The sequence below is a fragment of the Tursiops truncatus genome, chromosome 19, assembly GCF_011762595.2.
Source record: "Tursiops truncatus isolate mTurTru1 chromosome 19, mTurTru1.mat.Y, whole genome shotgun sequence".
Taxonomy (NCBI): Eukaryota; Metazoa; Chordata; class Mammalia; order Artiodactyla; family Delphinidae; genus Tursiops; species Tursiops truncatus.
In genome coordinates this window covers 42,422,765-42,447,441 of record NC_047052.1, presented here as the reverse complement: position 1 = coordinate 42,447,441, position 24,677 = coordinate 42,422,765, and the positions used below count along the sequence as shown (strand labels likewise).

Sequence of the window (24,677 nt, the reverse complement as noted above, 5' to 3'; positions counted from 1 at the left end):
ATCGACGACACTAGGGGCCCTGCACTTCAGGCCCAGAGCATTGCTGGCATTGCTGTGGGCTGAAAAAGCAGTCATAGAAGGCATGGAACCAGGGCCTGGGATCTCCTCTGAGTTGGGAAGCTGGGGAGGAGGGTGAACAGGGGATAGACAGGGAGTCCTGAGGAGAGAAGCTGATCATGGAATGAACTGTCCCCATCATGGCAGGACTGTGTGACCTTTGAGGACGTGACCATTTACTTCTCCCAGGAGGAGTGGGGACTCCTTGATGAGGCTCAGAGACTCCTGTACTGCGATGTGATGCTGGAGAACTTTGCACTGATAGCCTCACTGGGTAAGGCTTTCACACCCACCCAGGTGTCCTCAGCTCATCTCTGCCCATCCTCTTTTCCCAAGAAGAGGCTCTTTCCGTCCCACAGCCGGACCGTGGGCACTGCTTCCTTCCCCCCCACCTTTTTTTTAAAAAAAAATTTATTTATTTTATTTATTTATTTTTGGCTGCGTTGGGTCTTCATTGCTGTGTGCGGGCTTTCTCTAGTTGCAGAGAGTGGAGGTTACTCTTCATAGAGGTGTGCAGGCTTCTCCTTGCAGTAGCTTCTCTTGTTGAGGAGCACGGGCTCTAGGCACACAGGCTTCCATAGTTGTGGCACGTGGGCTCAGTCGTTGTGGCTCACAGGCTCTAGAGCGCAGGCTCAGTTGTTGTGGCGCACTGGCTTAGTTGCTCCGTGGCATGTGGGATCTTCCTGGACCAGGGCTCAAACCCATGTCCCCTGCATTGGCAGGCGGATTCTTAACCACTGCACCACCAGGGAAGTCCCCCTTTCCCCCCTTTCTGGTATATGTGCGGTGGGTTCCAGAGCTCAGCTGTGTGCAGGGTCCCACGCTCTCCCCAAGCAGCCCCAATACGTGCTGCCCTGAAGCCTTGTGGGGAAGGGTCCCAGAAGGAAGACCAGTGGATCCCATCTGACTCAGCCACTGCCCGCCTGGGTGATCGTCCAGATCTATGACAGTTCTGTTCTGCTCTTTTCCTTTAAAACTAACATTTCCTAAGGCCTGACTGCCAGGAATTCTAGGTACTGGTGGTTACTATTTGCTATGACCACTGAGATGTTCCTGCTAGACCCCCCTTGTGTGTTCCTTTTGTAATATTTTGTTTTCTTTCCTGTGGTCTGTTGTGGGGTAGTTCACCAGGACAAGTGCTGGCCCCTTACCTGTCCTGTCTTTCCCTTAGGACTTACATCTTTCAGGTCTCATGTAGTTGCCCAGCTGGAGATGGGGGCAGAGCCCTGGGTGCCTGACCGAGTGGACATGACGTCAGCCATGGCAAGAGGGGCATATAGAGGGCCTGGCTCAGGTAAGTGAGAGATGGGGGACCATGTGACATCACTACTGTCTTCAGATCATACCTGCCACTTTTCTCGTGTTCATCGTTGTTTTGGTGCCAAAGCCTTATATCTCTTCTACCTTTCCTTTCCTGTTCTTGACACATTGCCTACTTGTCATTTCTGCTTTGACTTGGGGCCCCTGGCTGTGTCCCTCACTGTTTCCACAGCTCCCTCTGCAGCACTCTCCAATGTGGACCTGCACTTAATATGTCATGCGATGTACACATTTCCTCTTATAGTCCTTGAACACCAGCTAGCCAGTTGCAATCAGATTTTCCCGGGCCTGAACACATCCTTCTGCACAGTCCTCATGGGTTACCAGCAGCCAGGGCTCCCCTGAAAAGCCTTTGTAGAGAAGTGAGGAGGAGACTTGCCTTTCCACCTGATACTGTGCACATCTTTGTGTCCTTGCTTCTGGTAAGGCCTCCCCTATTTCGTGACCTTACCAGGCACAGCACATTAGAGAAGACCATTCCTTATCCTGACCTCAGGCCTTTCATCTTGCCAATAATCCCATGGACTCATTCCTGTATCAGACTTGCATTTGTGATTGGGTTGTCACCAGCATTTTTCTACTTTCAGATTTTTGCCATGGAACAGAGGGTGAGGAGTCACCTGCTGAGCTTAGTGTTTCTGTAGAAGTGTCACAGGACATGAATCCCAAGGTGGTTCCATCCACCCAGAAAGGCTACCCCTGTGACCTGTGTGGCCTACACCTGAAAGACATTGTGCACCCAGCTGAACACCAGGCAACACATCCCTGGCAGAAACCACATGTGTGTGAGGCATACAGGAGAGAGTTCAAGTTCAATGCCAACCTTCACCAACCACAGATGCAGCAGAACGTGGACAAGCCTATCGCAAGGAACGAAAGCAGCGCCTCGCTTGCGAAGAGCTGCAGAGATGACACATCAAAGAAACCTTTCACACTGAGGGAGAGTGGGAAGGCCTTTGTGTCCAGATGTGGTTTTCTCCAGCACCAGGTCACTCCCCGTGTAGTGGAGCCACACCACAGCTCCGAAGGCGTGGTGGATTTTCCCACTATGCAATGCCGTAAGAAGCGCAGTGAATTTCAGAACGCTCTCAGTGACAAATCCTCACTTGTTCAGCAGAGGCCCCACACTGGAGAAAGGCCTTATGAGTGCAGCAAATGTGGGATATTCTTCAGCTACGCCGCTGGCCTCTTTCAACACCAGAGAGATCACAATCGAGGAAAGCCTTATGAGTGTGGTGAATGTGGGACATTCTTTAGCCAGCAGTCCAGTCTCATCAAACATCAGAGAGTTCACAGTGGTGAAAGCCCTCATGTGTGCAGCGAATGCGGGAAATTCTTTAGCCGAAGCTCCAATCTTATTCAACATAAGAGGGTACACACTGGAGAAAAGCCTTATGAGTGCAGTGAATGTGGGAAATTCTTTAGCCAACGTTCCAATCTCATTCATCATAAGAGGGTTCATACAGGTAAAAGTGCTCATGAGTGCAGCGAGTGTGGGAAATCCTTCAACTGCAACTCCAGCCTTATTAAACATTGGAGAGTTCACACTGGAGAAAAACCTTATAAGTGCAATGAATGTGGGAAATTCTTTAGCCACTTTGATGGACTTGTTCAACATCAGGTAGTTCACACTGGTGAACGACCCTATGGGTGCAGCGTTTGTGGGAAAGCCTTCAGCCGAAGCTCCGACCTCATGAAACATCAGCGAGTTCACACTGGTGAACGGCCTTATGAGTGCAGTGAATGTGGGAAACTGTTTAGCCAAAGCTCCAGCCTCAATAGCCATCGGAGACTTCACACTGGTGAACGGCCTTATCAGTGCCCTGAATGCGGGAAATTCTTTAGCCAACGCTCCAGCTTCAATAACCATCGGAGACTTCACACTGGTGAGCGGCCTTATGCGTGCCTTGAATGTGGGAAAACCTTCAGACAAAGTTCTAATCTGAGGCAGCACCAGAAAGTTCACAAACCAGATAAGCCATATAAGTGCAATGAATGTGAAAAGGCTTTCAGCCAAAGGTCTACCCTCATCCGGCATCAGAAAATTCACACCAGAGAAAGGAGTTCAGAGAATGTGCACCCTCCTTCTTCTGCACGACAGCACCCACTAGAGATTAACTCTGAGAGTGGTCTTTATGAGGGAGCTGTCAGCCAGAAGTTGAACCTTGTTCATCCAAATATCTATGCTGGAGAGATTCCCAATGGATGCTAGATATATTGGAAGCTTTCTGGAGCAGGGTTGCATTTTCTGACCACAAACTTTGCCAGAGTTTTTCTCACTGCTAATGTCTGTGGTAGAAGTCATCTCAGTTCTACCCACTGGCAGGTCTCCAGAGTGTGCGTCAGCCACTTTCCTGTGCTCACAAAAGACAGGCCTCTGTTTCCTCTTTCCAGGAGGGAATCATGAGTAGCCTGAGGCCATGGGAAGATGTCATTCCCTCCCCCTGTGACTGGTTTAGCTGTGGACATGACCCATCTTTGGCCATGAAGACCTGAGCTGGGTCCTACTGGCAGCTTGCAGAGGTTTCCCTTTTTCAAGGACATTTGTTTATCTTGTATGATGCTCATGATGGATTCATCCAGCTTCCACCTTACCCATCTTAACAACTATTTACTTTACATTGCTCTGGTTTGGGTGATAAGAGCCTTATTGATAAAGCCACCTTTAATCTTCTGTGTTCTGATAACTGTGGATTGGGTTGAGAACAGAATTAAGGTCTACCAAACCAAAGGGGTCTCCAAATTTATTGCCTCAGGGAAGAGCAGGATGGCAGAGCGCAGTTTTCAGTCCAGACTTGGCCTCGTTTGTGTTGCTACCCAAGGCATCCTAGGGAAGCTTGTAGGGCTTTGTGGGCCTAATGTTGTGGTCTGAATGGCATGAATTTTTGTGAATCAGCGATTACTCTGAGGAAGGGGAGGTTGTGCAACCTCCAGTGCATCTGGAAGCAGCCTGAGTTGGGCCCCTTGTTTACTGGGGATGCCTCCTATTCCTTAGCACTGTTGAGTAGACACTGTTTACCTGGCCCCTGCCAAGGAGTTATATGCCCTTGATGTCTAATGTTCCAGTATGTGTCACCTACTGTAAGACTTACTGGGTCCAGTTGGCAAACAAGAGGGAATGTACCTGTTCTAAAAGTGCATCCACAAATGTTCCCTTAAATGTGACTGTGCAGGATTCAGGATTTGCAGAAGTTCTCAGGACCTCCAGACCTCTGTCCTTATGACTAAGGTCACCGGCAGAGCAAATTATCTAAAGGTTTTGTGGAATACTGCAGGCTCTCTGCATTATTCATGTCAAAGCCATTGCTGGGTTGGCAGGAAAATGGGGACTAAGAGAAGGTAGATCCTGTACGCCAGGGATGAGGCATTTGTGACATAGCCAGCCATCTCTGCTGCCAACACATGAGGAGAGAGGTAGTAGAATCAATATGGGGTTGCCAAATCTTCTAGTTTTCCAAAATGAGTAGGAGATCAGATTTTTATGTGCAACAATTTCTTTTAATGCTTTGTTGAGATATAATTTTCATGGAATAATTGGCTGTATGTATTTAATGCATACACTTTGGTAAGTTTTAAAATATGTATACACTCAGGGAACCAACACCACAATTATGCTAATGAACTTATCTATCACCCACAAAGCTACCTCATGCCCCTTTACTATCCCTCCTTGCCTTCCCCAGGGAACCATTACCTACATCCCAAGGAAACCATTGATTTACCTTTTTTTTCCACTATAGATTTGTTTGCCTTTCCTAGAATTTTATACAATTGGAATCATAAAGTATTTGTACTCTATTTTTGGTCTGTTTTCTTTCATATAGCATAATCATCTTGAGAATCATCCATTCTGTGTGTATGAGTAGTTCATTCCTTTTACTGCTGAGTAGTGCTCTGTTGAATGAATACCACAGTTTTTATGCTTTTTTTTTAATTAAAAAATATAAAATACACAACATAAAATTTACTGTCTTAACCATTGTTAGGTGCACGGTTCAGCGGTATTAAGTACAGTCATATTGTGCAACTATCACCATTATTCATCTCCAGAGTTCTTTACATTTTGCAAAACTGAAACTATACCCATTAAACAATAACTCCTTATTTCCCCCTTCCCCAAGCCCCTGAAAACCAATATTCTACTCTCTGTAATGGAATTTGACTACTCTAGTTATCGCATATAAATGGAGCTATATATTGTCTTTTTGTGACTGGCTTATTTCACTTAGCATAATGTCCTTAAGTTTCATCCATGTTATAACATGTTTCAGAATTACATTACTTTTTAAGCTGAATAATATGCCATTGTATGTATATGTCATATTTTGCTTATTCATTCATCCCTCAATGGATACTTGATTTATTTCCACCTTTTGGTTATTGTAACTAATGCTGCTGTGAACTTGGGTGTACGAATCTCTCTTTGAAACCCTGCTTTCTATTCTTTTGGGTATATACCCGAAAGTGGAATTACTGGATCATATAGTAATTATATTTTATTTTTTGAGGAAAAAAAATTGTGTTGTGTTTCCCACAGTGGCTATACCATTTTACATTTTCAGCAAGTGTTCTACTTTTTCCACATCATCACTAACACTTGTTTTTTCTGTTTTTTGTTTGTTTGTTTTGGATAGTATCTATCTTGATGACTATGAAGTGGTATCTTGTTTTGATTTGTATTTCTGTAATGATTCATGATGATAACTATTGTTTCATGTGCTTACTAGTCATTTGTATATCTTCTTTAGGAAAATGTCTATTCAGGTCCTTTCTCCATTTTTGAATTGAATTGTTTGTGTTTTGATGTTGCTGAGTTTTAGAAATTCTATATACTGGATATTAATCTCTTATTAGGTTTGTGATTTGCAGATAATTTCTCCCATTCTGTGGGTTGCCTTTTTACTATGTTGATAGTGTGTCCTTTGATACACAAAAGTTTGAAATTTTCATGAGGTCCAAGTTGTCTTTTTTCTTTTGTTGCCTGTGCCTTTGGTATCATATCCAGAAAATCATTGCCAAATCCAATGTTATGAAATTTTCCAATGTTTTCTTCTAAGAGTTTTATAGTTTTGGGTCTTACATTCAGGTCTTTGATCTATTTTGAGTTAATTTTTGTGAAAGGTAAGGGTCCAGCTTCGTTCTTTTGCAGGTGGATATTCAGTTTTCCCATTGATTGATTTTGTCAAAAATTATTTGACCGTATATGGGAGGGTTTATTTCTGGACTCTATTCTATTCCATTTATCTATACTTTTTTCTTTATGTCAATACCTCACTATTTACATTAATGTGGCTTTGTAGTAAGTTTTGAAATTGGAAAATGTGAGTCCTGCAATATTGATCTTCTTTATCAAGATTGTTTTAGCTATTCAGGGTCCCTTGAGAATCCATATGAATTTTAGCATAGATTTTTGTTTCTGCAGAAAAAAAATTACTTGGATTTTGGTAGGGATTGCATGAAATTTTTAGATTGCTTTGGGTAGAATCGACATCTTAACAACATTCAGTCATCTAATCCATGAATGTGGGATATGTTTCCATTTCTTTGTCTTCTTTAATTTTTTTCAGTAATGTTTTATGGTTTTAAAATAAAGTTTTTACCTCCTTGGTTAAGTTACTTCTTAAGTGTTTTACTCTTATTGATGCTGTTGTAAAAGGAATCGTTTTCGTAATTTTCTACTCAGATTGTTCATTGTTCGTGTATAGAAATGCAACTGATTTTTCTGTGTTGGTTTTGTATCCTACTTTGTTGAATTAATTTATTAGTTCTAATAGTAACTTTGTGGAGTCTTGAGGGTTTTTTAGATTTAAGATTATTTCATCTGTGAACAAAGGTAATTTTACTTATTCTTCTCCAATTTGGATGCCTTTTATTTCTTTTTCTTGCCTAATTGCTCTGGCTAGAACTTCCAGTACTATGTGGAATAGAAATGGTGAGAGTGGGCATTCTTTCCTTACTCCTGATTGAAAAGCTGTTAGTTCTTCACCATTGAATATGATATTAGCTGTGGGTTTTTTATACATGGCTTTTATTATGTTGAGGTAGTTTCCTTCTATTCCTAATTTGTTGAGTGTTTTTATTGTGAAAGAGTGTTGAATTTTGTCAAATGCTTTTTCTGCAGCAATTGAGACGATCAAGTTGTTGTCTCCCTTTATCCTGTTAATGTGGTGTTAGATGATTTTCATATGTTGAATGATCCTTGCATTCCAGGAATAAATCCCACTTGAACATGGTGTTTAGTCCTTTTAGTATGCTGCTGAATTCTGTCTGCTAGTATTTTGCTAAGGATATTTGCATCAGTATTCATAAGGGATATAGGTCTATACTTTCCTTGTAGTATCTTTTTCTGGCATTGATATCAAGGGAAATGAATTAATGTGTTATCCTTTAAGTTTTTGGAAAATTTTTGACAAGGATTAATGTTAATTCTTCCTTAAATGTTTGGTAAAATTCACCAATAAAGCTTTCAGGTCCATAGCTTTGTTGTTGGGAGGTTTTTGATCACTCATTCAAATGAATGAATTCATTGAATCCTCTCATTCATTTTGCTTAGTAGTTACAGTTTTATTCAGATATTCTCTTTCTTCATGGCTCTGTCCTGATAGATCTTGTGTTTCCAGGAATTTGTCTATTTCATCTAAGTTATCCACTTTTTTTCATACACTTGTTCATAGTACTTTTGTAATCCTTTTTATTTCTGTAGAATCAGTTGTAATGTTTGTACTTCTATTTTTGTTTTTAGTAATTTATGCCTTTAGTCATTCTAGCTAAAGGTTTGTCAATTTTGTTAATCTTTTTTGAAGAACCATCTTCTGGACTCGTTGACTTTTCTCTATTGTTTTTCTAGGTGTGCTGTGCGTTTTGTTTTCTTTCATCTCTGATTATTTTCTAACATTCTCTGTGATTTCTTCTTTGTTCCATTGATTGTTTAAGGGTATGTTGTTTAATTTCCACAAATTTGTGAATTTTTCAGTTTACCTCTTATTATCAATTTCTATCTTCATCTGGTTGAGGTTGGAGAAGATACTTTGTGTAATATCTATCTTTTAAAATCAATTAAGCCTTAATTTGTGGCATAACATGGTCTATTATGGAGATGTCCCATGCACACTTGAGAAGAATGTGTTTTCTTCTGTTGTCAAGTACAGTATTACATACATTTCTATTAGATCTAATTGATTTATTGTGTTGTCAAGTCTTCTGTTTCCTTATTGATTTTTTTTGTCTGGTTGTTCAATACATTATTGAGAGTAGAGTATTAAAGTCTCCAACTATTACTGTAGAACTGTCTATTTACTCTTTTAATTTAACTGTCAGTTTTTGCTTCATATAATTTCTTGGTCTGTTATTAGGTGCATAAATGTTTATAATTGTTATATCTTCTTGCTGCGTAGAACCTTTTATTGCTATATGAAATATCTTTTGGCTCTTGTAACTTTTCTTTTTTAAATAAATTCTATCTTGTCTGCTATTAGTATAGCCAACCTCACTTTCTTTAGTTATTTGCATGGAATATGTTTTTCCATCCTTTCACTCTCAACCTACTTGTGTCTTTGGATCTAAAGTTAGTCTCTGTAGTCAGCATATAGTTGGGTCATTTTTATTTTTTTAATTAATTTATTTATTTTTGGCTGTGTTGGGTCTTTGTTGCTCTGCACAGGGTTCCTCTAGTTGCGGTGAGTGGGGGCTACTCTTCGTTGTGTTGCACGGGCTTCTCATTGCAGTGGCTTCTCTTGTCACCAAGCATGGGCTCTAGGCGCGTGCACTTCAGTAGTTGTGGGTCACAGGCTCAGTAGTTTTGGCTCATGGGCTCTAGAGCTAAGGCTCTGTAGTTGTGGTGTACGGGCTCAGTTGCTCCGCCTCATGTGGGATCTTCCCGGACCAGGGCTTGAACCCGTGTCCCCTGCATTGGCAGGCAGATTCTTAACCACTGCACCACCAGTAAAGCCCTAGTTGGGTCATTTTTTAAAAATCCATTCTGTCAATCTCTGTCTTTGATTGGAGAGTTTAATCCATTTACATTTAAAGTAATTACTGATAAGAAAGGATTTACTTCTGTCATTTGCTATTTGTTTTCTATATGCCTTATAGCTTTTTTTGTCCCCTATTTCCTGTATTACTGTCTTCTTCTGTTTTTGATTTTTTAACGTGAATATTTTAATTCCCTTCCCATTTACTTTTGTGTATATTCTATAGCTATCTTCTTTGTAGTTATCATGTGGTTACCATCCTAAAATTATAACACTATAATTTGAATTTATACCAGCCTAACTTCAATAACATACAAAAACTCTGCTCCTATACAGTTCCATCTCCAACCCTTTCAGTTATTGATGTCACAAAATTACATCTTTATATACTGTATATCCAAAAACAAAGAATAATTGTTTTTTAATGCATTAGTTTCTCAAATAATGTAGAAATGAAAAAATGGAGTTATAAAGTTACAATAATAGTAGTTTTAAAAAATGCCCAACGTATGTACCTTTACCAGAGATCTTTATCCCTTCATACAGCTTTGAGTTAGTCTAATGTCCTTTTTTTTTTTTTTTTTTTTTTGTGGTACGCAGGCCTCTCACTGTTGTGGCCTCTCCCGTTGCGGAGCACAGGCTCCGGACGCACAGGCTCAGTGGCCATGGCTCACGGGCCTAGCCGCTCCGCGGCATGTGGGATCTTCCCGGACCGGGGCACGAACCCGTGTCCCCTGCATCGGCAGGCGGACTCTCAACCACTGCGCCACCAGGGAAGCCCAGTCTAATGTCCTTTTATTTCAACATGAAGGACTCCTTTCAGCATTTCTTGCTGGGCAGGTCTGGTGGTAACAAACTCCCTTAGATTTTGTTTATCTGGGAATTTCTTAATTCTTCCCTCCCATTTGAAAGACAATTTTGCCAGATATAGGATTCTTGTTTAACAGATTTTTTCCCTTCAGCACTTTGAACATAACATACCCATTGCCTTCTGGCTTCCAAGGCTTCTGGTGAAAAATCTGTGGGTAATTTTATCGAGTATCTTTTGAATGTGCCAAGTCACTGCTCCCTCATTTCTTTAAAGATTTTTTATCTCTGTTTTTTGACAGTTTGATTGTGATGTGCCTTGATTTGGGTCTCTGAGTTCATTCTTGGAGTTCATTGAGCCTCTGGGATGTTTATATTCATATCTTTCATCAAATTTGGGAAGTCTTGAGTCATCAATTCTTCAAGCTATCTCTCTTCCCCTTTCTTCTTCTTCTGGCACTCTTTGGTGATATTTCCATTTTTCATTTCCATTTCCATGTCTTTAGTTCTTTGATTATCTACAAGACAGTTGTTTTAAAGTCTTTGTCTAGTAGATCTGCCATCAGGTCTTTTTAAGAGACAGTTTCTGGTGATTTTTTTTCCCCCTTGAATGGGCTGTGCTTTCCTGTTTCTTTGTATGGCTTGTAATTTTTTGTTGAACACTAGACATTTGAATCTAATAATTTGGTAACTTTGGAAATCAGATTCTTCACCTTCCCCAAGGTTTGCCTTTTTTTTTAATTTATTTTTTTATACAGCAGGTTCTTATTAGTCATCAATTTTATACACATCAGTGTATACATGTCAATCCCAATAGCCCAATTCATCACACCACCACACCCACCCCATCCCCCCCAGCCGCTTTCCCCCCTTGGTGTCCATACGTTTGTTCTCTACATCTGTGTCTCAATTTCTGCCCTGCAAGGTTTGCCATTTTATTTAAAAATTTTTTTTAATTGTTGTAGGCTGTCTCTGCTGGTGATCAACCTGAGGTGTAAACTTAAGGTTTTCTCGGGTCTTTTCTGAGCTTGTGCCTTTACATGTGTCATGACTTTCTAAATTCCTCTGTATATGTGATTGCTTTGAAATGTCTTAGCCCTAAAAATCTGGCTTCCAAAAGGAGAAAAGAGAAAAATGAAGGGGGGAATATGTGCTGGTGCAAATCCCCTGGAAGTTGCTTCAACTGGAGAGGGAGGGGCTTTCAACAATGCAATGACGTTTACACAAATGGTTGCACACTTCTGTGTCTTCACCTCTGCAGTCAGAAGCAGCAATAGATCAGAGCACAAGTCCTCAATATTTCAAGAGCAAGGTTTCACCCAGGTTCCCATCAACTGCGTGCAAGCTGCTCCAGGGACACATGCAGAACTGCCAGCCATGGGGCAAGTGTGTGGGGGACGGGTAGCTGTTACAGTGCTACGGGCTGAAATTGACCAAACTGCAATTTACTGTCTTCAGCTTTCGTCTGGAAGTTGTAAGCCTTTGAACAGACCCCAGAGCTCCAAAATAGGTATGTGAGATACATTTTGTCAATACAGTTGTCTAGTTGGGGAGACAGGTTCCTGATGCTTCCTGCTCTACCATCCTCCCAGATTCCTTAATCAAATGCACCGCAATTTTTAAACACTTTCTTCTGTTAAATGACATACAGGTTTTTGGCTATTACAAATTAAGCTACTATGACCATGAATGTACAGGTCTTCATATGGGCCTATGCTTTTATTTCTCTTGTGTTAATATGTAGGAGTGCAATGCCTTTGTCACAGGGCAGGTGAATATTTAAAAATTTTGCAAACTGCCAAATTGTGTTCTAAAGCAGCTATACCATATGTGTTTCACCCAGCACTGAATAAAGAGTTCCAGTTCTTCCACATGTTCACCAGCAACTGCTATAATCAGTGTTTTTAATGTTTGCTATTCTAATAGGCATGTAGTAGTAGAATCTCATTGTGGTTTTACCTTGAATTTCTGTAATGACTCATAATTTTGAGCATTTTTTAATGTTTATTTGCCACCCATATATCTTCTTTGGTGAAATGTCCATTTATATCTTTTGCCTATTGTTAAAATGAACATTGGTTGATATTTCTATTTTCATTAACAGGAATACATTGAAACTGCAAAGAAATTTGTTGGAATGTCAGTCATTTATCAATGACGTCAGTAATTTATTTGCTTAATGGGGTAAAATTTTTTTTTTCTTTTTTTTTTTTTTTTGCGGTACGCGGGCCTCTCACTGTTGTGGCCCCCCCCGTTGCGGAGCACAGGCTCCGGACGCATAGGCTCAGCAGCCATGGCTCACGGGCCCAGCCGCTCCGCGGCATGTGGGATCCTCCCGGACCGGGGCACAAACCCGTGTCCCCTGCATCGGCAGGCGGACTCTCCACCACTGCGCCACCAGGGAAGCCCTGGGGTAAAATTTTTTGAGTACTGAAAGAATATTTCCTTGCAATTCTGTGCTGTACCCAATGGAAAATGACAGACACAATACACCTTTAAGTTTAATCTGAATTATTAACATACTCTCTACTTTCTTAAATCTTCACATGAAACAATAAATCAAGCTCTGAGTTGTAGTGTTTACCACACAGTCAATTTCAAGATACAACATGATGTCTGTGAATGTGAAATTAGGGCAAGGTGTGTAGTAGCACAGCATCATATTCTGTTTCTACCATATGGGGATACATTAAATATAAATAACCTTAAAGCATGGATAATAGTAAAACGTAGTAAAATAATGAATGATGAGTTTTAAGTATCTCTTAGCTTAAAAAATCCAGCCTTACTCAAGTCTAAACTACGCATATTTAACATGTAAAATTTGATACATGTTTCTACCTATGAAATTAAAGGTTTTTCTTGAGCCCTTTGTAATCTCCCTCTGTACTCATCCATCTGCTGGAAACCACTGATCTGCTGTCTGTCACTACATATTTGTTTACATTTTTTTCAGAAAAATTACATTAATCTGGGAGCAGTTTAGGTAGGCAGTTAGAGTTCAATATCCGCTATGAAATTGCAGGCAAGCTGTCTACTGGGGTTGTAGTCTCTGAAGACTTGCCTGAGGCTACAAGATTCAATTCCAAGGTTTTTTCTGTTGACAGGAGGCTTCAGTTCCTTGCCACATGGGTCTCCATAGGAATGATCATGATGGATACTCTCAAATAAAGCAAGTGATCCAGGAGCAAGAGAATGCACTAAGAAGGAAACCAGTGTCTTTTATAACCTAAAATGGAGGTGATTTGCCCTCACTTTTGCTATATTATGATTCATATAGGTCAACTCTAGTAAAATGTAAGAGGGCTACACAAGAGTGAGAATACTGGAAAGTAGGAATTTGGGGGACCATCTTAGATCCCCCAACTACAATTGTATGTTTTATCTTTTTTACATTAATTTTCATATACCAAACCCTGCATTTCTTGTATAAATTACTTTTTCTTGATATGTTACTTTTTTAATATTGTTGGATTTGATTTGCTAAAATTTTGTTCAGGTTCTGCATCTATGTTAATGAAGGATATTGGTCTATGGTCTACAGCATTGGTCTATGGTCTACAGCATTCCTGTAATGCTTTTGTCTGGTTTTGGTATGTTACCTTCACAGAGTAAGTTGGAAAGCATGTCTTTCCAATTTTTTGGAATAGTCTGTGTAGAATTGGTATGTTTTTTTCTCTAAATGTTTAGTAGAATTCATCACTGAAGCATTTATGCCTGAAGTTTGCTTTGTGTGAAGGTTTCTAATTCCAAATTTAATTTCATAAATAGGTGTAGGGCTATACGGGTTATCTTATATGATGACATCTGTATTGGTGTCTCTTCTCTCATTCCTGATATTGTAATTTGTGTATTTACTCTTTTTAATTTGATAAACTCTTGGCTAGAGGTTTGTCTATTTTATTATTATTATTTAAAGATTTGTTGTTGATAGCTTTTAAAAATAGATATTTATTTATTTATTTTGGCTGCACCAGGTCTTTGTTGCGGCATGTGGGATCTTCATTGTGGCATGTGGGATCTTTAGTTGCTGCATGCGAACTCTTAGTTGCAGCATGCATGCAGGATCTAGTTCCCTGACCAGGGATCGAACCCAGGACCCCTGCGTTGGGAGCATGGAGTCTTACCCACTGGACCACCAGGGAAGTCCCTATTTTATTATTCTTTAAGGCTTTGGGTTTCACTGACTTTCTCTGCAGTTTATTTTGTTTACTTCATTGATTTCCATTTAGATCTTTAGTATATTATTTCTTCTCCTTTCTTTGCTTTTCTCTTTTCCTAGTTTTTAAATATGGAAACCAAGATCCTTTTTCTGATACCTTTTCTTTTGTTTAATGTGTTTAAAAAAAACAAACCACCTTCACCTAGCCATCAGTTCTGACAATTTTATTCTGTTTCCTACTAAATTATTCATACATTTATATTTTATATTTCAGTCATGATCCACCTTGAGTTCATTTTTGTTTAAGGCATGAGGTTAGATTGATGTTAATTTCTTTTGCCTATGGATGTTCAATTGCTCCAGTATTATTTGTTGAAAAGACTTCCCTGCCTTCATTTACTTGATTTAGTTGGTTTGTCAAAAATCACTTGGTAAGTTTGGGTCTATTTCTGGATTCTCAGAATGGTTCAGAACAGAATAGTTCTATTGACCTATTTTTTTAAATTAATTAATTTATTTATTTATTTATGGCTGCGTTGGGTCTTCATTGCTGGGCACAGGCTTTCTCTAGTTGTGGCGAGTGGGGGCTACTCTTCGTTGCAGTGCGTGGGCTTCTCATTGTGGTGGCTTCTCTTGTGGAGCACAGGTTCTAGGTGCATGGGCTTCAGTAGCTGTGGCACACAGGCTCTAGAGTGTGAGTAGTGTGGTAAATGGGCTTAGTTGCTCCACGGCATGTGGGATCTTCCCAGACCAGGGCTCGAACCTGTGTCCCCTGCATTGGCAGGCAGATTCTTAACCACTGTGCCACCAGGGAAGTCCTTGACCTATGTTTTTAATCCCTGCATCAATATCATGTTATCCTATTTACTGTAGCTATATAACCCTTATCATCATGTAACCCTTAACACTAGGTAGGATGATTCCCCTCAAATGGGACCCCCTCCAACAAAGGCTCTAAAATATGTCAAATTTAAATCAACAGGCATATCTGTTAGTGCCCTCCAAGATTATTTCACTGTTGATGCCACGGCAACCTCTTCTCGTGTGTCCTGGAGTTTCTGGACCACCTATAATGGCCATAAGTTGGTCAAGAGCTTCTGAAGCAAGATGCCCCTCTTGGCCTCTGCTATACAGCATTGAAACAAAATGACTGACTACATACTGAGCTCTCCTGGAAACAGAGGTTCTCACAGACCTTGAGCCTGTGACCCTTCATACCCAGCTGCCAATTAGGCATTAGGTCATGGGAACAGTACCCCACAAGGTTGGCATGGCTACTGAGACCTCCTTAAGACAAGATGGAGCCAAACCTGGAATCTCTGGTATATTTTACCTCCAGGAGGGGGTGGTATCACCTTTCCTCAGTCCCTTGCCAGATGCCATAGTGCTGGAAGAGGTCACTCTTGCTCCAGACCCTTTGGCTACCTGGAGAGCCCCTTGGGATTAACTGAATGAACAGCAATGTGATTTCATAAACTGTACAAATGACACTATGAACCATCATAAAAATCGACGGTTTTAATTGTTTTTTTTAATCAGTGGAATGTTGCTACTTTCATTCCTTAGTCAGGATGACCCTGATAAAGGTTAGGACCTATGGATCAATACAATTGACTGAACTTCAGGCAGTCATTTTAGCACTAAATGTCCCAGCCAACAAATGGCCCAGTCATTTCATTTATTACAAACTGTTGGGCCATTGCCCCCATCAGGGTAAAAAAACTCTGGGAATCTCTTGCCTCAGAGATATCCAAAATATAAATCAAAATCACGTGTCTCTACATATACTAAGACCACGTGCAACCTTGCCAGGACACACCTTATTCCCTTTATTCCCTTTGGAGTTATAGACATTACTGATAAAAATCAAGGTACACATTTGAGTTCCCAGAATACACAATACTGGGTGTCCGGTAAAGCTTTTCAATAGGACTTTCATGTTTCTGATAAGTCTCACATAGCCAGCTTGACTGAGAGACATAATGGTCTGCTTGAGACAATTCAAATTCTAGTCCAGAAAATTGAGCCTAATGGGTTTCTCTTTTGCCCCAGACCTTAATCTGTCTTTACAAATTGTCACTATTGTCCCCATTCTGTAAGGGCTAGAGGCCAGATTGAGGGTGCATATTCTCTGGGGACCCATTTGAACCTAAACTTCCACCAGAAAAGAAAATAAAAACAGCACATCAATTGCAGCTGTACAGACTTTTGACTGTCAAATAGAGAATATTTTTCTCTATTTTCTCTAACAGTCAAATAGAGAATATTTTCTATTTTATATTCAAAAGTTTCTCACCAGCACAAATTCTCTGATGCTGAACAATGTTTAAGCCATACAAAAAGGACTTCCTAAATTCCTTAAATTCTTAGGGCTTTACACCCATATGGTTTCTCTGATGTGCTTTAAGGGCTGAACTATATCTAAAGGTCTTTCCACATTCCTTACATTCAAAGGGTTTCTCACCTGTATGAACGCTCTGATGCCCAATAAGTTGTCCATGCACAATAAAGGCTTTCCCACATTCCTTACATTCATAGGATTTCTCACCAGTATGAATTCTTTGATGCTGAATGAGGTAAGAGCCAGAACTAAAGGCCTTCCCACATTCCTTACACTTACAGCGTTTCTCACCAGTATGGATTCTCCCATGTTGTACAAGGTATGAGGCACGACTAAAAGTTTTTCCACATTCCTTACATTCATAGGGTTTCTCATCACTATGAACCCTCTGATGCACAGTAAGTTGATGGCGACTAATAAAAGCCTTGCCACATACCTGACATTCATAGGATTTCTCACCAGTATGAATTCTCTGATGCTGAACCAGGTATAAGCCAGTACTAAAGGCCTTGCTACACTTCTTACACTCATAGGGTTTCTCACCCGTATGAAGCCTTTCATGTTGAACAAGGTATGAGGCACAACTAAAGGCTTTCCCACATTTCTTGCATCCATAGGGCTTAACCCCTGCATGAATTCTCTGATGTGCATTAAGAAATGAACTAAGGGCTTCCCTGGTGGCGCAGTGGTTGAAAGTCCGCCTGCCGATGCAGGGGACACGGGTTCATGCCCCGGTCCGGGAAGGTCCCACATGCCGCGGAGCGGCTGGGCCCGTGAGCCATGGCCGCTGAGCCTGCGCGTCCGGAGCCTGTGCTCTGCAACGGGAGAGTTCACAACAGTGAGAGGCCCGTGTACCGCAAAAAAAAAAAAAAAAAACAAACAAACAAAACTTGATGTTCAAGGACCATCCCAGGCCCCATGAATCAGAATACACAGGGGACGTTCCTGGGCACTAATATTGTCAACATTTCTAACAAATGCTTCTGGTATAGATGAAATTTCATCCCCCTCCTCCCACCCCGCCACCCACCCCCAGTCGTTTCTCTTTACACTTAGGATAGAATCCATGTATCTTTCCATGAATAATATGGTCTCTGCTTACCTATCAGGCCTCATATCAAGTCATAATTCCTTTCTTTTGTTCCCTATTTACCTCACTTCCCCCCTTCAGCACCTAGAATGTGTCACAAATTTTCTCATCTTTTGGTTCCATCTGCAGGTGGCGTCAACTCCCAAAAATCCTTTGGCACGTGTCGTTTGCAGACTGTAACTCTCTCATCCTGTATATGTTTAAGGTAAAATGTCACTTATCAGGAATACTGGAAACTGCTGAACTTGTCTAACGATGTCCATGCCTTTATTTTCTGTCCTAACGCTTCATTCCTGCCATTCCGACCTGTTTTCAATTGCATAATTATTTCTCTTTGTTAGATTTTTATTTCTCCCAAACCTCCCTGTGGTAGACAGCATTTTGGCCTTCATGTCCTTTGCCCTCACCACGCCTATGAAGATGATACATCACATGGAAAATGGTATATAATCAAGTTTACTAACTAGTTGATTTACTATAAGGAGATTATCCTGGATTCTCTGGAAAGGCCCTTCAAAGAGCTCTCCTCTTGGCTCAGGGCAGAAGGGGAATCAGAGACGTTCAAAGTGTGAGAAGGACAAGACTTGCCAGCTGCTGGCTTGAAGACAGAGGGGGGCCACATGCAAAGTGTAAGAAGAAAATAAATTCTGCCAATAACCAGGGAGCTGGGAAGAGGACCCCATGCCCTAAAGAACTGCAGTCATAGCTGGTACCTCAACTTAGCCATCACATGCTGAACTTCTGATCTATAGAACTATGTGATAATAAATAAGTGTAGTTTTAAGCTACTAAGTTTGTGGTAGTTTATCATACAGCAGTAGACAACTAATACACTCCCCAAGAGCAAGCCCAACCCCTGTTTCATTCAGCACAGAGCTATAACCCTCTGGCACACAGTAGGAACCGATTTCAAAAACAAAAAACAGAAAAAAAATCCCTAGACAAGAGAAATGAACTAAGATATTATTAAAAGACACTATTACAAAAAGAATTCACTGATAATGAAACTGAGGACCCTGTGGGGCTCCTGAACACAGAAGCCTTTTTATCCCCCATTTCTTGTAGGCAAGACTCCAGCCGCCATGACCTTCCCTGAGTTCCAAAGGGCAGATTCTGAGTGAAGAGGAATGTGAACATTCTTTGTATAATTTGCAACTTTTCTGTAAGCCTGAAATTATTTAAAAAAAAATGTTTTATTCTGCTCAGGGCGATGGTTATGTGGATATCTGCCTTATAATAACTCATTAAGCTGTATATTTTAATGTGGTTCTTTGGTTTCTATCTTGTATTTAATAGACATTTAAAAAAATTAAAGTTGGAAAAACATAAATTAGATCATGCTTTCTAGTCACTTTCAGAAAATAATCCAAATTCCTGATAATTAACAAATATATAAACTGGCCCTTTCTAACGTTCTACCTTTTTTCTTGTTACTCGCTCCTCATTAGTTATGTTTTACTCTGCTATTGCTTCTGAAGCACACAAAGCTCACTTCCACCTCAAGGAATTTACATTTGCTGTTCACTCTGCCTGGAATGTTCTACATAATCAGATGGCCTAAGCCCTTACTTCTTGTTCTTATCTCTGTCCAGTTACCACCACCTCAGAAAATATAAATAAATCTAAATGCAAAAGAGGAGGTGAACGCAGTCAAATTAAAAACACAGCTGAAACCGGTTTGCAGGGCAGAAATAGAGACACGGATGTAGAGAACAAATGTATGGACACCAAGGCGGGAAAGTGGCCGGGGTGGTGGTGGTGGTGGGATGAACTGGGAGGCTGGGATTGACATATATACACTAATATGTATAAAATGGATAACTAATAAGAACCTGCTGTATAAAAAAATAAACAAAATAAAACTCAAAAATTAAAAAAAAACACAGCTGAAGTATTATACTGGGAAAGAGAATAAGCCTAATAAAGTGACTGGGAAATTTGATGAGAGTGAATGTTAAAATTGGTAAAGAGTTGGAAAATTTGGTGAGATATTCATCTTTCCCCCAAGTCTCAGGCCTTTGAAGGGTCTTCCAAACAACCTCTCAGAGATGTGCCTACTCCCTAACCACATGGGCTGTTTCCAGCAGTGATGGCTTCTCTACCCAACATACTCTTACTCACCTGTGTATTGTCTCCCTTGATCTTTCTTCACTATCATCCAGGGCTCTTTCCATTGTTCCAATAAGGTAATCACATGTGGTTTAGAACAGGAATGACGTGCTTACAAGATAAGAATGCCATATAATGAGAAATAAAAGATGAATTCAAAAATACTTTAAGCTTGTGTTAAATTTGTAATAAACTAAAGGTCAAAATGATTGCTAAGCACTACAGAGAAGAGAATGGCAAGAGGATTCAAGAATCCAGATAGGAGGGGAAAGGTCTTATTTTAAGTGAAATCTATGTACTTACCTACCTACCTACCTTCTGTGTCTTGACAGAAAGCATGACATTGTAACTGAGAACAAAGACTGTGGACCCAGAGCACCTGGGTTCAAATTCCTGGTTCTGCCATGTACTAGCTGTGCGACCTTGGATAACTCAAACTCACTGTGCTTCAGCATTCTCATCTAAAATGATTACTTATATTTGTATTTGATTTGTATCAACTGATTTTTTCCCCCCACAATCACCTTATGAAGTACTATGTTTATAAAGAGCTTAAAATAGTGACTGGTACACAGTTAGAACAATGCAAGTTATCAACATTATTATTATTTTTCTAAGAGAAAAAAGAAAGTTTCCTGAGACATCTATATTTATAATTCATTTAATCCTAAATGCAAAGCTCATGGATTATAAATTTTAACTACAAAATCAGGTAAATTGTTTTGGAAGAAATAAAATGATGTAATTTCAGCTTTAAATAATTTATGTTTATCTAATGCACCACTAAATAAATTGCACAGGCTCTTCAGATGGAACAAATCAGAACCTTTGTCTAGCTGTTTTGCCTGCAGGTGGGCTCACCATTTTGGGCATAAACACAACAGGAAATCTGACCTTTGTCAATATTTATAGAACACCCCAGGATTCTAATCCTGCCATTTCATCAGTTCCAACCTAACAAAGCTCAAACTACTTTGAGAACAGGGAGAAGAAATTACATTCACTTCTTAAGACAGCCCTAAAATGTACAACGAAGAAAGTATTTCAGGGAGCAGATTCTAATTTATTTGAGAGATGTAAACTTACCCAGAGAGACCAAGTTCCTATAGTTCTCCAACATCATATCTCTGTCCAAGTCCCTCTGAGTAGAATCCAGACTCTCCCACTCCTGCTGAGCGAAGGCTATGGCCACATCCCTGAATGTCACTGATCCCTGAAACTGCAAACCCACATATTTCTGGTGAAATTAAAGGAAATGTAGCCATAGCTAAGACCCGAGGCAGGCAAAAATTAAAAAAAAAAGAAAGAAAGAAAGAAAGAAAGAAAATGTTTTCAAGATGAAAGGAGAGGAAATAAAGAGTTCCAATGTAACAAAGTAGCAATAATACAGCAATCAAGTAGGCTGGTGGCTCATGATATAAGAAGTAAAGGAAGCAGATGCAAACTATTATATATAGGATGGATAAACAACAAGGTCCTACCGTATAGCACAGGGAACTATAAATATCCTGTGATAAATCATAATGGAAAAGAATATGAAAAGAATATATGTATAACTGAGTCACTTTGCTGTATAGCAGAAATTAACACAACACTGTAAATCAACTATACTTCAATAAAATTTTTAACAAAAGTAAATGAAGCAGAATATCTTCATGTTCTAGAAGAATCCTGTGCTATGGACAAAATTTCCTGTTACATTGTGGCATACCACAATACTCCAGAGCTATTGGGAAATGGATAAAATAATCCAAGTTTCTTTGTTAAATAAGAGTATACACAAAGACACTGCCTGCTAGGTGCCCCAATACATTCTCAAGAACTATTAGTCTCTACGTTATTTTCCCTTTAAGAGAAAAGGTTTGGGGTTTTTTTCAAGCATAAAAATCTCTATTTTAGAAAATAGATATTATACAACTTTGTTAATTCCTCAAGCTTCAAGATCATTATGTCGGATCATATCATAAGCATTTTTCCTTGTATTGATAAATATATTTTTCATGATGGCATAAAAGTACATCTCAGGGATACAAATATCAGAGTTTGTAATTATTTTATATTTATATGAGATTGGACCAAATGCCCCAGGTTTCCCCGGTTCTGGTAATCTATGTTAACCTACTACTTATGATAATATGCTTATTAGTATATTGTCATGCAACATTCCTCACTCCACACTTTGTCTGTTCTTCAGTTAGTGGATAATGATGCAGATGATTCAGAATCAAAAGTAAGTCACCCAAGTCCAGCAGGTCCCATTCCACAACAAAACTGACCTAGTACCACTCTCTCAGGCATCACCTGGCAAGAACCATGCTATCAATGTTTCCATGTCACAATCACATCTCTAATGTGTCCCTAAAAGCCTTACAGAGCATGTGAGCTCATCATATTAAGACTGAGACCAATCAATACAAAATCCCATCTTATCAGGTCTGTGAAAAATGTTTAATTTTCTGATGTATGGTAAAAATGAGGCCAGTATCTCGAACTCACCAAACCAGAGACTGACATAAGAAGCTCAAATAATTTTCTCGTGGGACTTCATATTTTCACTGCTCCATCACAGCCCTTCAGCAAAGACATATCACATAGGACCTGTTCAGTAATTTGCTCAGTGAATTCATGAACACCAATTAGAAAAGGACATCTCATAAGGAGGAAGCAGTTATTTGGCACTGTTTCACTAGGAGGAATCAGGAAGCGGGTAATTAGATGGCACTCTATTAGGAAGAACACTGTAGGTTAATGAATGACAATTATCTATGTAATCTAAAAATTCCAATATTTCAAGGAGAAACAACAACTTACTTGGGCCATGTTATCAGAAATGTAAGAACTGATCAGTCTTCCTTGGGCTTCTTCTATTCGAAGGGTTCAAATTCTAGAAAATTCAGAGCTGAGAGACGAAAAGGAGGCTTTAGTGTTCCCCATAACTTCGGCCAATAAAACTTGTCCCCCCATTTCAGCTTCCAAACTATGACACAACCGCCCTCACATAACATTTTGTGGAAGAACAGAGGGATTCCGGATAAATCTAAACCCAGTGAACCAAGCTGTAAACAGCTGGTTGCAGAACGACAGCACTTCTTCAGTGAAGCCAGAATCAGACACTTCTGTAGGTTTTCTGGCTAAGTCTCCATTTTGGGAAGGCTCATGTGGATGGTAAGATTGGGCTGCACAGTTCTGTTGTGAACAGATTCTCCTCCCTCCATTCCTACATTCTAACCAAAAAAGAGACCATATCACCCAAACCAGAACTTCCTTTGTGGCTTCAGGATAAGATCAAACCACCTGAGAGGGAAAATATAGATGATATTGATCTGACATTTACAAACATCTCAGTGGCTCAGTTTTCTCATCATTAAAATAGGGATAAGAATATCAGCGACTACATATGGTTATCTTGCAGAATAATAAGAAAATTCAGTTAAAACACGTACTAGAATAGAATAATTGCTTAACACGGGTTAGCTATTTAAGAACATTACATGCCTCTTATTTCATTTTTATTTTTATTTTTAATGAACATTCTGTATTTTTATTTGCTCAGTCTGACAACTAACTTGGAAGTATCGCCTTTTTTGTTTGTTTTGGCCGCGCAGCACAGCCTGCGGGATCCTAGTTCCCCGACCAAGGATTGAACTTAGGCCTTGCCAGCGAAAGGGCTGAGTCCTAACCACTGGAGTGCCAGGGAACTCCCTCAGTTTTATAAAAGTAAAACTTTGTTTCCAATTTTTGCTTATCTCTGGCATGCTTTTTTTTTTTTTTTTAATTGATTGGAATCAGCTTTTCTTTAGGAAATCTTCTAGGGACAATTCTGACATATTTAAAATAACTGTTCACAGAGATGCAATCCACATGCGCATTCCGACAAATCCATGAATCAGCAATCAGAATGACAAGCTGTCTTGTATTCTATCTAAAACATTTAGAGGCTGGCCTTAGGAATGCAACTCTTCTTTTAAAAAATAGCAGAAACTATTCTCTGACATTTAAATTTCCCCTTTAATTTCTTCGTAGAAATTACAGAGAGAGGCACCATTCTGCAATAAGATGCAAAACTACAATAATTCACAAAGGTTGAATCTCGTTCTTTCTGAGCAATACGGAGACTGATGTAAATGTTTAGAGCCAATATCATCTTATTCTCTTTTCTTATATAAAATTATCACTGGAAAAGTAATTTGAACAACAGATCCTTGAAAGTCATTTTTCCTGCTCTAAAATTCCAATCTCCAGATCAATTATGTGCCTTCCTGCCGGGAAACTTCATACAGGGGCTCAATAACCGACCTCCTTCTGGGGACCAGCTGTCTGGGGCAGACCCTTGTGGCTGGGAGGGGAATGGGGCAGGTGGCAGCAGGCACCTGCAACACGGGTCCCAGTGGCACACCTCTCAGCTGAGAATCCAAGTTCACAGGGAGGTCCTGGCTCCAATCTTCGCGGACTCACACCCGCACTCTCTCTCACAAATTACCCTCCTTCCCCTGACCGGAGCAGCCCTGCCTCCAAGCCAGGAGCGCCTCGTCCACCCTCCCACTGCCCGCCTGGCAGGGTCCGGGGGCCGCACCGGCCCGCACGCCCCGCACTCACTGCTTCCCTTCCCGGAACCCAGTTACCCGGTGGTGCTGGTCCGAGTCTGCAGAGCTCTCCCCCGAGGCCGGGCTCTGACTTTTTCCTTACAGAAGTCCACAGCTCGCTGCCGCGCCGACAATCACAAACGACAGGGGGAAAGGCAGAGGTCTAGATTGCCCCGGCGGCCTGTGGAAAATGTAGTCCGGAGTGGTGAAACCTGAGTACGTGCGCGGCCCGCCGCCT

The 24,677-nt window shown here is 40.3% G+C and overlaps 1 protein-coding gene across 17 annotated transcripts in view; it reads left to right on the top strand.

The window, feature by feature from the left end:
- The window catches only part of ZNF792 (zinc finger protein 792), a 32,091-nt gene extending 10,588 nt beyond the window's left edge, over nucleotides 1–21,503 (top strand). For 2 of the 17 annotated variants that reach the window (XM_073796470.1, XM_073796474.1), the window contains exons 2-8: nucleotides 247–331; nucleotides 1,229–1,351; nucleotides 1,965–3,263; nucleotides 11,416–11,664; nucleotides 17,877–17,952; nucleotides 18,089–18,189; nucleotides 18,813–20,176. In XM_073796470.1, the coding sequence (XP_073652571.1) occupies nucleotides 247–331; nucleotides 1,229–1,351; nucleotides 1,965–3,263; nucleotides 11,416–11,664; nucleotides 17,877–17,952; nucleotides 18,089–18,189; nucleotides 18,813–18,868 (1,989 nt within the window). In that variant the 3' untranslated portion in view covers nucleotides 18,869–20,176. The other 15 variants (XM_073796472.1, XM_073796471.1, XR_012328158.1 and 12 more) reach the window with 14 other exon arrangements.
- Nucleotides 21,504–24,677: the final 3,174 nt, after the last annotated feature.